Consider the following 14,243-nt stretch of genomic DNA (forward strand, 5'->3'; position numbering starts at 1 on the left):
CCCTTCTTGGATATATTGATAAGTAGCTCAGGCTGGCAGATTTTACTGCTTTATATATAAAATCATCCCGTATGATGGAATATGGCAGGGGAAACAATGTATTTTTTTAATGAAAATAGGATAGCTGCATACTGAGTGCATATGTTGAAGAAAATACAGGAGAAGTGCAGGCTTTCATCGTGACAGACGATTTGCTCCGGGGAGAGCTTTATCAAGTCGAATGACTAGGTAAAGCTCTCCAGAGAGTGAAACATTGTAACAGTAAGAACTTGGTTTCCACTTGTCTTCTTCATTACTCTCAGTAGCATTTCTTTATACCCATAATTGTCTTTTAAACCCCCCAGAAATATATAAAAATCCTGGTAACACTCACCAGACAGATCCCCAGCCACCTGTTGCCAGCGTGGAGTAGTGTGAACGCTGCTACGTGTGTGTCCAGACGACGCAGGAAGACATCAGTGAACCTGCGCTGGTCACCGTAAGCTCTGATCACCACAGCTCCTCTCACACTCTCGCTCAAGTGGCTGTACAACGGTGACCTCGACAAGCTCTCCAGGCGCTTCAGCTCCCTGTGAAGCGTAGCAAGATAAAGGGGTTTAGTTTCGAAGTTAGTCGCATCTTCTACGTTAGTTTACATGATGATGGCAACAATGTCTTATTCCAGTACTGAGGATGAAAAAAAGTTGTAAGATTTTTAAAAGCACTTTAACCTATGAAATTACTCTCCTCTTCCTTGGATCAAAACTGAATACCTCCTCCTATTCTCCCAGGTACTGCATAAACCCAATTGGTTTAACACTCCCTACATCTAATAATAATAATAATAATAATAATAATAATGTCAAGAACTCAGAGCTCATGGCAGTAAAATGTAAATAAAAAAAATAAAATAACGACATCCGAAGTAACGCTGTTTTAAAAATAAAAGGGACTGACAGGAACACATGGACAACACAAATATTAATATCACACTAAGTCATAATAATCTACATTAGTTAAAAAACACCCCGGAGGATGGGTCGCACCCCGGGGGATGGGTCGCACCCCGGGGGATGGGTCGCACCCCGGGGGATGGGTCGCACCCCGGGGGATGGGTCGCACCCCGGGGGATGGGTCGCACCCCGGGGGATGGGTCGCACCCCGGGGGATGGGTCGCACCCCGGGGGATGGGTCGCACCCTAGAGGATGGGTCGCACCCCGGAACATGGGTCATATATTGCAGTAAAATATGTCAACAAGAGCGTTGGAGACTTCAGAGTGACCTGGATATAACACGATGTGCATTAAATAACTAGGAGCTCTTCCATATAAGCGGATACTACTGTAAAACAATACATGTAGATTTCGTCTTCATGAAAAAAAACGTTTTTAATTGCCAGATATAAGTTTAATTGACGTGAAGGCTCGGGAACTCCCGCTCCACCAGATCTTCAGTTATAGAAATGGTTGAGAAAATTGACAAGTATATAAATAAGACACAGGTGAGAGACATGGATATCTGCTTCACTTAATCTGTCTGCAGTATATAAGCCCCTTCTCCGCGCATCTACTGTACTTTAATCAAGACTGATGGGCCGAACACACAGACCTCCAGGTTATGGGGCTGATTACCTCATCTTACTCCTCATCATCCACCATTTTTCTATGAGACTATGAAGCCACTGGTTGGCGAAACGTTTCCACAGTAAAGATACCCAAAATGTTGCATAAATGTCTCATTCATCAGATCTAGAGTTACACTGTATTATGTTGGGCTTACCATCACTTAGAATAACTTAGCTCCAGAGAAATAAACAAGTGTAGAGGGAGATATTGAGGATGTAATAATGTTAGTAGAATTACCTACAATATGTAAAGTAAAAGGACACAAATGCAACTAATGTGACATTTTATTGTGGCAACGTTTCGCTCTCCAGGAGCTTTGTCAAGCCGATACAAACAGTATAAGGACACAGAGGGTATATAAAGGCTCAGAGTGAGGTGCAAAACTGTTTGTATCGGCTTGGCAAAGCTCCTGGAGAGCGAAACGTTGCCACAATAAAATGTCATATTAGTTGCACTTACGTCCTTTTACTTTACATATTGAGAATGAGAATGCTAATGAAAAGATTCCTGCTTACACGGTAAGTCAATGACTGGGCACACTCCTCCATGGAATCAGTATGTTACTCATATTATAAATGAACACCTAGATTTATCTCAGTAGCAGACCCAACATATTTTGTTATTGTCCAGTGATAATGGGACCTCTGCCTACTGTAGCAGTGCAAGCTGCAGTGACCACCAACTGCTCTCCATTTATGTTGTTTACAGCCAGCAACCCACAGTGATTCAACCAGGTGGTAGTGACTAACTCTTGTCCTTCTTGTCATCGACGAGCTAGTTGACGTAATGAATGCTGGTGTGACCGCTGGTTGTGAAAACATAGATGGTTCAGGGTAGTCGCCACAGACTTCACGGATACAATTGGTAGCTGGTGTACGAGCAGTCTTTTAGGGCAAGTTTCACATGGAAACTTTGGAGGAAGAAAAAATTCCAACATCAGAACTTTTTATGTATAGCCCGAAAGGGTCCACCTAAAAAAAAAGTTCTTCTGAAGCATAATTATTAAGTTCATGGGAAAGTGCTAAGCCCGTACGGGTCATACAGGGCCTGGGGAATGGTAGGTAATTAGGTTTCATCCAAGGATAAGTATAGCTCCCATTCCTCAGATGAAGTCCACCAGTATCACAGCGCCTTACAGGGTCTTCTGAAGGTGATGTTTTCAATACCGAACACAGCTGACCTGGAGGAACACCTGAAGAACTTCTGGACTGCGTAGTAGATGCCACAGATGGGGACAGCAACAGCCAGGAAGGCAGGTGTGATGATGACATTAACCAGCACAGCAGAGCTCACCATCAGCACGAAGAACAGCAGGTGTGTCACCGATCTCGCCAGCTCCTATACACCACAGGAAGTGTCACGTATGGAGAAGCGACAGGGAGGGGGTGTCACACGTAGGAACAACAGGGTGGTGTCAAACACAGCAATGACAAGGGGTCACCACACACAGGAATGACAGGGAGGAAGTGTCACACACAGGAATGACAGGGAGGAAGTGTCCCACACAGGAATGACAGGGAGAAAGTGTCACACACAGGAATGACATGGAGGAAGTGTCACACACAGGAATGACAGGGAGAAAGTGTCACACACAGGAATGAAGTGAAGGAAGTGTCACACACAGGAGGGATGGTATGGTTGTCACACACAAGCATGACAATAGTAATGTCTGTCAGTTCATTGTATTGCTGGGATTCTAAAATTTCATTTAAATTTACGGAAGATGAAAAAAAATACAAAATTAAGATGACACAGAACGATGATTTATCTTGCAGAATACGTTAATAAGCAGTTGTTTCATGCATTTGTGAGGGGATAGCATTTTATGCACTAAATTCTTCGACCTTCAGATGATATGAGATGCACATTTTCCATGACTAAAAATGGCTTTTATAGCTACTTCCCGGCCTCGTGACCTACCTTGTCAATCATAGCAGTATCAGTTGTGAACCGGTTCATGATCCTGCCAGCAGGTGTAGTGTCAAAGAAACGGATGGGGCAACGGACCAAGTTCTCTAACATGTCTTGGTGGAGACGTCTCCTGCCTCGGCCAGCGGCAAACTGAGCCAGGAGGTTGGTAGAGAGGGAGAGGAGTATGGAGATCACGGAGAGCAGAGCATAGATGCTGAAGTAGTAGCGCATCTGGGGGAGGATATAATGTAAATGTTAGTGTATTTATGTGAAGCGCTAAGCCCGCGTGGCGAAGCAGGAGTTTCCAACCTCTGGGTCACAACCCCAACTGGGGTTACTTGAGTAATTTTTCTTGAGGTTATAAATCTTTTAAAAAATTTTCACTAGTGATTCCTAAAAAAGTTGATTGTAAGCTTTAGTTATATACGACAGCAGTAACAGTCATCACAAGCTTAGCCAGCACTAGTGTAGAGTGCATCATATATTCACACCATTTATGTTCACTTCCAGAGATCAACAGTAGCAGCCAAAGGAACATCTGGACTCTTAAAAGTCACTGACTTAGAAATAATTCCTATTTTCTTAGATATCCCCGAAGTGGAGACTTTTTCCCTCCAACTTTTTTTTCCCCTCCAACTTTTCGATTTTCTTGTAGGATTTAAATCTTGAATGCTTGTGTACGGTAATGAGGACAAGATTCTAGAACAGTTGGCAAGAACAGGTATCCTGTGACCAAAGTTACTGAACTCATTCCCAACATCCTGGAGTGGCAGGGATAATTTAAAAAACTCTCAGTAGCATAGCTTCGAATATTCAAAAAAGTTCCCTCCTAATTCAACACTGACAGTGAAATTCACGTGGGTAAGTGTGAATCTCACTATTTTTGTGTGTGTAAAATTATGAGAAATTTTGTTTCACGTTTAATCACCATAAAAATACTTTCGTCTACCTCTTCTGAATAGCTTCAGTATGTAACACACACACACACATGCATACATATGAAAGTGCACATTCGTATAGTAATTCATGCGCACATACACACGTATACATGTTTTTAGATTTTGCGGCATTGAAATTTAGTGACTAACCTTCTATATTCTCTTTTGCTTGCACTGAGGTAGAGGAGGTTGGTTTGTGGAAGACAGAGATGCCTTTTTCGGATAGCGCAGCGGCCGCAACACATCTAACTAATAGTACATACATTTTTGCCTATTCAAATGCGTACAATTTAGACTATGAAAATATTATTGAATACCCTAAATAAATAGGCGAGTTTTGCATATATAAGTTAAAAATGCCATTTAGTTGGTTGATTAATTGATTCTAAAGTCTATGGAGTTCACTTGTTTGTGATGCACGTAACCTTGTCATCACCAGACAATAACAATTAATCTCTCTGATAGGAATTAAAGCACACCCTCGGCATATATATACTGAGATAAGTACACCTCTTAGTGTATATATCCAGCGGCATTTACATAAGCTGGCAACCACGACTAGTGAGTCTCTCAGCTTCTATGATATCCTCTTGACCTGCCATCTATGCGGTGGTAACAATAATCTGCCGCTTATTCCTTTCATCATATTGAATTATGTGAAAAAATGAATATATTTAAAAAGAAGCCGGATCTCGGGGTATAGAAACCCAAGGTGAACAATCTAAATATGTTTCCTACCCTCAGGGGCAGCTTCAGAATTTCTATTAAGGAGGGGCTTTGTGGTGGCAATCTGCTTTCGAAGGGTCGGAGGAGGTATTCTAGGGGTCAGCGCCCCCGAGGCCCGGGGTTAGTGTATCGTAAGGTTCAATGTCTTGAAGGCGCATTTGTAGAATAAGCACACTACTTTTACTTAGGGTGCATGTTACGGATCAATAAGAAATAATGAAGTGTTTTTTAAAATAGTTTAAGCTGTGACACCATCACTGGGCTACCACCTGGACACGACCCGGGCCGGAACCATGACGCGAAGCACACAGGAACAAGATTTATTTTTTACTTTTATTATAGCAGTGTTATATTATTATTATTATTATTATTATTATTTTTTAAAGCACAACGGTCATATTCCGACAAAATAGGGAGACCCGAAGAAGAACAAACATTTTCACTGTCACTCTATCAACGTCTCGCTAGAAGCTACTGAAGGTAGTGAGGCTTATGAAGATCACGGGATGACTTCCACCACTGATGACTTCCACCACTGATGACTTCCACCACTGATGACTTCCACCACTGATAACTTCCACCACTGATGACTTCCACCACTGATGACTTCCACCAGTGATGACTTCCACCACTGATGACTTCCACCACTGATAACTTCCACCACTGATGACTTCCACCACTGATGACTTCCACCACTGATGACTTCCACCACTGATGACTTCCACCACTGATGACTTCCACCACTGATGACTTCCACCACTGATGACTTCCACCACTGATGACTTCCACCACTGATGACTTCCACCACTGATGACTTCCACCACTGATGACTTCCACCACTGATGACTTCCACCACTGATGACTTCCACCACTGATGACTTCCACCACTGATGACTTCCACCACTGATGACTTCCACCACTGATGACTTTCACCATTGATGACTTCCACCACTGATGACTTCCACCACTGATGACTTCCACCACTGATGACTTCCACCACTGATGACTTCCACCACTGATGACTTCCACCACTGATGACTTCCACCACTGATGACTTCCACCACTGATGACTTCCACCACTGATGACTTCCACCACTGATAACTTCCACCACTGATGACTTCCACCACTGATGACTTCCACCACTGATGACTTCCACCACTGATGACTTCCACCACTGATGACTTCCACCACTGATGACTTCCACCACTGATGACTTCCACCACTGATGACTTCCACCACTGATGACTTCCACCACTGATGACTTCCACCACTGATGACTTCCACCACTGATGACTTCCACCACTGATGACTTCCACCACTGATGACTTCCACCACTGATGACTTCCACCACTGATGACTTCCACCACTGATGACTTCCACCACTGATGACTTCCACCACTGATGACTTCCACCACTGATGACTTCCACCACTGATGACTTCACCACTGATGACTTCCACCACTGATGACTTCCACCACTGATGACTTCCACCACTGATGACTTCCACCACTGATGACTTCCACCACTGATGACTTCCACCAGTGATGACTTCCACCAGTGATAACTTCCACCAGTGATAACTTCCACCACTGATGACTTCCACCACTGATGACTTCCACCACTGATGACTTCTACCACTGATGACTTCCACCACTGATGACTTCCACCACTGATGACTTCCACCACTGATGACTTCTACCACTGATGACTTCCACCACTGATGACTTCCACCATTGATGACTTCCACCACTGATGACTTCCACCACTGATGACTTCCACCACTGATGACTTCCACCACTGATGACTTCCACCACTGATGACTTTTACCACTGATAACTTCCACCACTGATGACTTCCCCCACTGATGACTTCCACCACTGATGACTTCCACCACTGATGACTTCCACCACTGATGACTTTTACCACTGATAACTTCCACCACTGATGACTTCCACCACTGATGACTTCCACCACTGATGACTTCCACCACTGATGACTTCCACCACTGATAACTTCCACCACTGATGACTTCCACCACTGATGACTTCCACCACTGATGACTTCCACCACTGATGACTTCCACCACTGATGACTTCCACCACTGATGACTTCCACCACTGATGACTTCCACCACTGATGACTTCCACCACTGATGACTTCCACCACTGATGACTTCCACCACTGATGACTTCCACCACTGATGACTTCCACCACTGATGACTTCCACCACTGATGACTTTTACCACTGATAACTTCCACCACTGATGACTTCCACCACTGATGACTTCCACCACTGATGACTTCCACCACTGATGACTTCCACCACTTATGACTTCCACCACTGATGACTTCCACCACTGATGACTTCCACCAGTGATGACTTCCACCAGTGATGACTTCCACCACTGATGACTTCCACCACTGATGACTTCCACCACTGATGACTTCCTCCAGTGATGACTTCCACCACTGATGACTTCCACCAGTGATGACTTCCACCAGTGATAACTTCCACCAGTGATAACTTCCACCACTGATGACTTCCACCACTGATGACTTCCACCACTGATGACTTCCACCACTGATGACTTCCACCACTGATGACTTCCACCAGTCATGACTTCCACCACTGATGACTTCCACCACTGATGACTTCCACCACTGATGACTTCCACCACTGATGACTTCCACCACTGATGACTTCCACCACTGATGACTTCCACCACTGATGACTTCCACCACTGATGACTTCCACCACTGATGACTTCCACCACTGATGACTTCCACCAGTGATGACTTCCACCAGTGATAACTTCCACCAGTGATAACTTCCACCACTGATGACTTCCACCACTGATGACTTCCACCACTGATGACTTCCACCACTGATGACTTCCACCACTGAATACTTCCACCACTGATGACTTCCACCACTGATGACTTCCACCACTGATGACTTCCACCACTGATGACTTCCACCACTGATGACTTCCACCACTGATGACTTCCACCACTGATAACTTCCACCAGTGATAACTTTCACCAGTGATAACTTCCACCAGTGATAACTTCCACCAGTGATAACTTCCACCACTGATAACTTCCACCAGTGATAACTTCCACCAGTGATAACTTCCACCAGTGATAACTTCCACCAATGATAACTTCCACCACTGATAACTTCTACCAGTGATAACTTCCATCACTGATAACTTCTACCACTGATAACTTCCACCAGTGATAACTTTCACCAGTGATAACTTCCACCAGTGATAACTTCCACCAGTGATAACTTCCACCAGTGATAACTTCCACCAGTGATAACTTCTACCACTGATAACTTCCACCACTGATAACTTCCACCACTGATAACTTCTACCACTGATAACTTCCACCACTGATGACTTCCACTACTGAGGACTTCCACCAGTGATAACTTCCACCAGTGATAACTTCCACCAGTGATAACTTCCACCAGTGATAACTTCCACCAGTGATAACTTCCACCAGTGATAACATCCACCTGTGATAACTTTCACCAGTGATAACTTCCGCCAGTGATAACTTCCACCAGTGATAACTTCTACCAGTGATAACTTCCACCAGTGATAACTTCCACCACTGATAACTTCCACCAGTGATAACTTCCACCAGTGATAACTTCCACCAGTGATAACTTCCACCAGTGATAACTTCCACCAATGAGGGGAGGGGGAGGGGGACGGGGAGGGGGAAGGGGAGGGGGAGGGGAGGGCGATGTGGGAGGGGGATGTGGGAGGGGGAGGGCGATGGGGTGAAGGGGATGGGGGAAGTGCCAGTGTATTGATGAAGGGGAGAGGATCCTGATTCAAGGAATTACAGCTACTCTTTCCCCCATTTTTTAATGTAACCTGATTACCTTTCACTGTTACTGAGCTTAGTTTTTCTAGTTTTACTAAATGCTCGGTTATCACTAACGTGTTGATGTTTTTTTTCAAGTTGATTCATCATAGATGAATAGTTGAAAACTGGTGTGTGGAGGCTCGATCCTTTGTCCGCTAAGTGGAATGGAAGGATGTTATTTTACATATGAGGTGTTGAGAGCAGAGGTGAGAATAGTGCTGCCGCCTCACACTTTTATCTAACTTTATGAGTGAATTTACTCTCTCTGGCAAGCCATTCAGGGCGTGTCTTGATGGTGAAGAGCTCACGATCCAAGGACTTTCAGCTACCATTCTGTTTCTCAGATCAAACCTGATCATCTGTTGTATACAAGAATGTAACAATAATAATCTGAGTAATGTCAGATAAAATCCTATGTCACTCAAATAAATATTTCAGTTTCAGTCTTCCTCTACAGAATACATTATTACTCAACCAATTTTATTCATGTAATAAGACATGATGCTGAATATTTTCGCTCTTTGTAGAGCTTTACCAACACGACTTTATACAGCTCTACACAGAGCGAAACGTTGTCCCAATAAAAAGAACGTGTTCTACAATGTGTTCATTCTTCACTAACACTGACAGACGGCTGTTTTAATTCAGTAATATAAACCAGGAACAAAGACGAGGTGCTCACCGTATCCTGCACATAGTGCTGGTACCTCTCACGTATGTTGAGGATGTGAGGCTCTACACCTCCTTCCTTGCCCATGGGGTCATTCGCCTGCGCCAAGTGGGTCTTGAAGGCCTGCCAATTTTTTTGCTCTGTAGCGTTCCAAGAATTGGCCTCCCCTGACCAGCTCTCCAGCCAGAAGTCCAGACCCACTGACACTCCTGGATGAGAGACATGTGGATGAAGATGTAAGTGCGGCTATGTTTGCCCAATCACAATCATTTTATTTTACGAAATATCAAGTATCTTTCCTCTAGGTTCCTAGTAATACCAGGGATCATTAAAAAAAATCCAATAATGTGGATATTATAACTAGTCTAAATTTTGATCCATACGCTGTACATCCTACGGGTCTTCTGATTAATGATTAATGTATGATATGTTTATGCAATAATCTGAAGTAAGGAATTGAACTGTATTGTATAAATATTTATATAAACAGAAGAATGAATGAACTTAAGAATGTATAATTTGCTTGGCATACCATAAATTATACAATAGAATATAAAATACACAACACACAACATACACACATGCTTCGTACAGCACACAACACATATACTACACTCAACATACTACACACAACGTACTCACAACATACTACACTCAACATACTACACTCAACATACTACACTCAACATACTACACTCAACATACTACACTCAACATACTACACTCAACATACTACACTCAACATGCTACACACAACATATTACACACAACATACTACACTCAACATACTACACTCAACATACTACACACAACGTACTCACAACATACTACACTCAACATACTACACACAACGTACTCACAACATACTACACTCAACATACTACACACAACGTACTCACAACATACTACACTCAACATACTACACACAACATACTACACTCAACATACTACACTCAACATACTACACACAACGTATTCACAACATGCTACACACAACATACTACACTCAACATACTACACCCAACATACAACACTCAACATACTACACTCAACATACTACACTCAACATACTACACTCAACATACTACACTCAACATACTACACACAACATGCTACACACAACATGTCACACACAACATACTACACTCAACATACTACACACAACATGCTACACACAACATGTCACACACAACATACTACACTCAACATACTACACTCAACATACTACACACAACATACTCACGCACAACACACTACACTAAACATACTACACTCAACATACTACACTCAACATACTACACACAACATACTCACAACATACTACACTCAACATACTACACACAATATGCTACACACACCATACTACACACAACATACTGCACTCAGCATACTACACTCAACATACTACTCAACATACTACACACAACATACACACAACATACTAAACACAACAACATGCTACACACAACATACTACACACAACATACTGCACTCAACATACTACACTCAACATACTATGCTCAACATACTACACAACATACTTCACACATGCTACACACAACATACTACACTCAACATGCTACACTCAACATGTCAGCATAGTTGCTGATCCCCTGTATATGTATATGTTATCTGAGTATCATAGTACCATCCATACGTTTTACATAGTTGACCTCTTGCTAGGCTCTTTGGCTAGCATGTGTGACGTCACGTGATGCCGCATGTGAGTGTTGGGCTCCCTGCCTCTCCCTCACTCACTCTTAGGTCTAAAACAAGGCAACACAGCAGGCTGGGCTCCCCTTCTCACACTCTGCTAATATAAGTATTACAAACAAGTGTGTTTAACTCCAACCATCATATCTCCACAAACCCTCTCAACAAATGGTGCCAGCAGTGAGCGCGTAAATTTTATATTTACACAGATGTACAGAGATAAACTTCTCTCAGCCAAGTGTAGACCGCATGGCGGCCTAGCAGCCAGCTACCCCGAGCAAGCGTCCACCAGCCTTTGTAGACATTTGTTCAGATCTCCCTCAGCCAAGGCATATGTTAGCCATTGCAAAAGAATTTGATCCTCCCAAAGACGATAACCATTCTGCATATGTAAATCTTACCCTCGTAGAGTTGGGTTTAAATGTACATAGCCTGTATAATTAGATGTCCAAGATGAATGAAGTTGTCAACTGTGTGTTTATTATTAGCTGATCAGTTTTCAGATTTTTTTTTTGTTCACGTTCCCTCCGAATTCTGAGATTTAGCAATATGACCTGAGTGTGCCTGGTCTGTCTTTGCTGTTAATTACTTTCAATTTGTAAATATATATTCTTCCTCAGAATCCGTAGAGTGCATGAATACAGATCGATCGATCAATTCCTTCTTTTCTTATACTATGATTTGTTCTTATAATTCATAATGCATTACATTAACACCCATTATAATACCATCCATTAGTTCTAAGTTACATATGTCTTTGCTATTGTATAGAATCAGCCCAGACCCACCTGCCTGTTCAGCCTAAAGCATAGTATTGTATGTCTAGACGACATACGTAACATGACCGGGCTGTCAGTATAGTTGCTGATCCCCTGTATATGTAAATGTTATCTGAGTATCATAGTACCATCCATACGTTTTACATAGTTGACCTCTTGCTAGGTTCATTGGTTAGCATGTGTGATGTCATGTGATGCCACATGTGAGTGCTGGGCTCCCTGCCTCTCCCTCACTCCACACTTAGGTCTACAACAAAGCAACACAGCAGGCTGGGCTCCCCTTCTCGCACTCTGCTAATATAAGTGTTACCAACCAACAAGTGTGTTTAACTCCAACCATCATATCTCCACAAGCCCTCTCAACAAACATACTACACACAACATACTAAATTCAACATACAACACTCAACATACTACACACAACATACTACACACAACATACTAAACTCATATGACACACAACATACTACACACAACATAACACATACAACATACTACACACAACATACCACATGCAACATTACACTCAACATACTACATTCAACATACTACACTCAATATACTACACACAACATACTGCATGCAAACCATACCACGGGCGGGATTTGAACCCGCGGTCAGAGAGTCTCAAAACTCTCCACGCACGCTGGGCTCCCTGCCTCTCCCTCACTCCACGCTTAGGTCTACAACAAGGCAACACAGCAGGCTGGGCTCCCCTTCTCGCACTCTGCTAATATAAGTGTTACCAGCCAACAAGTGTGTTTAACTCCAACTCCATATCTCCACGAACCCTCTCAACAAACATACTACACACAAATAAATAACAAAAAATGGCACAAACTTCAGAACACCCGTGACTTAACCTGACTCCTCATTTTTTTCTTTTCTTTTTCTTCTTCTCCCTCTTCCCCTTTCCTCTTTCCTTTTTCTCCTATGGGTTGTCTTTCTTTCTTCTGTCTCGTGTTTCTGTTCCTTCTTTATTTATTTCACCACTTCCCCTTTCACCCACCTCTGTGCGCTTGCTCTCCCTCTGTGTGCACCTAGCTCCCTTGCAGTGCTCCCCTTTCTTTGCATTTGACTGGCTCCTCCTCCTTATTCCCCTCTACTACCACTACCACTACTACTACCTCTACTACTACTACTACTACTACTACTACTACTACTACTACTACTACTACTACTACTACTACTACTACTACTACTACTACCACCACCACCTCTTCCTGCCTATATATAGCCGTCCTGCTCCACTTCTGGTTAGTGTGACTCTGTAAATGGTCCAAGTCGGACCGAAACGTCGTCGTAAGCTTCTCTCTTTCATGTGCGGGTTATTTGTGTATACTACACACAACATACTACACACAACATACTACACTCAACATACTACACACAACATACTACACACAACATACTACACTCAACATACTACACTCAACATACTACACTCAACATGCTACACTCAACATGCTACACTCAACATACTACACTCAACATACTACACTCAACGTACTACACTCAGTATACTACACACAATATATTCCACACAACATCCTACACATATGTGATGTAAATGGTTTAGAAAATCGACAAGTTGAAGAATGAGACATTTGTGCAACATCTGGAATTGTATCGCCAAGCAGTGGTGTCTTTAGTCCAATACAGAGAAGAATTGTGGCAGATGGGGAGTTTGAGGTAATCAGTCCCTCAGCCTGGAGTCAATGTTTTCAATTCATCAAGAATGATGTTCGAGCGATTCCCAGTGATTTATAATAATATAATCTGGACTATAGCAGATTGTAATGATATAAGTATTGGTTTACCAACCATGTAACCCACCGGAGAGAGTCAAGTCTTTCATGTCATATCCTCACACACACACACACACACACACACACACACACACACACACACACACACACACACACACACACACATACACACACACACACACACACACACACACACACACACACGCACACACGCACACACACACACAACATGTCAGCATCCTCACACAC

The 14,243-nt window shown here is 42.9% G+C and overlaps 1 protein-coding gene across 1 annotated transcript in view; it reads right to left on the reverse strand.

Annotated features, from left to right (window-relative positions):
• LOC128687452 (uncharacterized) overlaps nucleotides 1-14,243 on the reverse strand; it is a 269,873-nt gene that overhangs the window by 12,399 nt on the left and 243,231 nt on the right. The window contains exons 31-34 of the mRNA XM_070083864.1: nucleotides 9,746-9,979; nucleotides 3,526-3,747; nucleotides 2,786-2,943; nucleotides 374-569 (exon numbers count right to left, since the gene is read on the reverse strand). Of these exons, the coding sequence (XP_069939965.1) occupies nucleotides 374-569; nucleotides 2,786-2,943; nucleotides 3,526-3,747; nucleotides 9,746-9,979 (810 nt within the window). The remainder of the gene's footprint in view (nucleotides 1-373; nucleotides 570-2,785; nucleotides 2,944-3,525; nucleotides 3,748-9,745; nucleotides 9,980-14,243) is intronic.

The sequence above is a fragment of the Cherax quadricarinatus genome, chromosome 11, assembly GCF_038502225.1.
Source record: "Cherax quadricarinatus isolate ZL_2023a chromosome 11, ASM3850222v1, whole genome shotgun sequence".
Lineage (NCBI taxonomy): Eukaryota > Metazoa > Arthropoda > Malacostraca > Decapoda > Parastacidae > Cherax > Cherax quadricarinatus.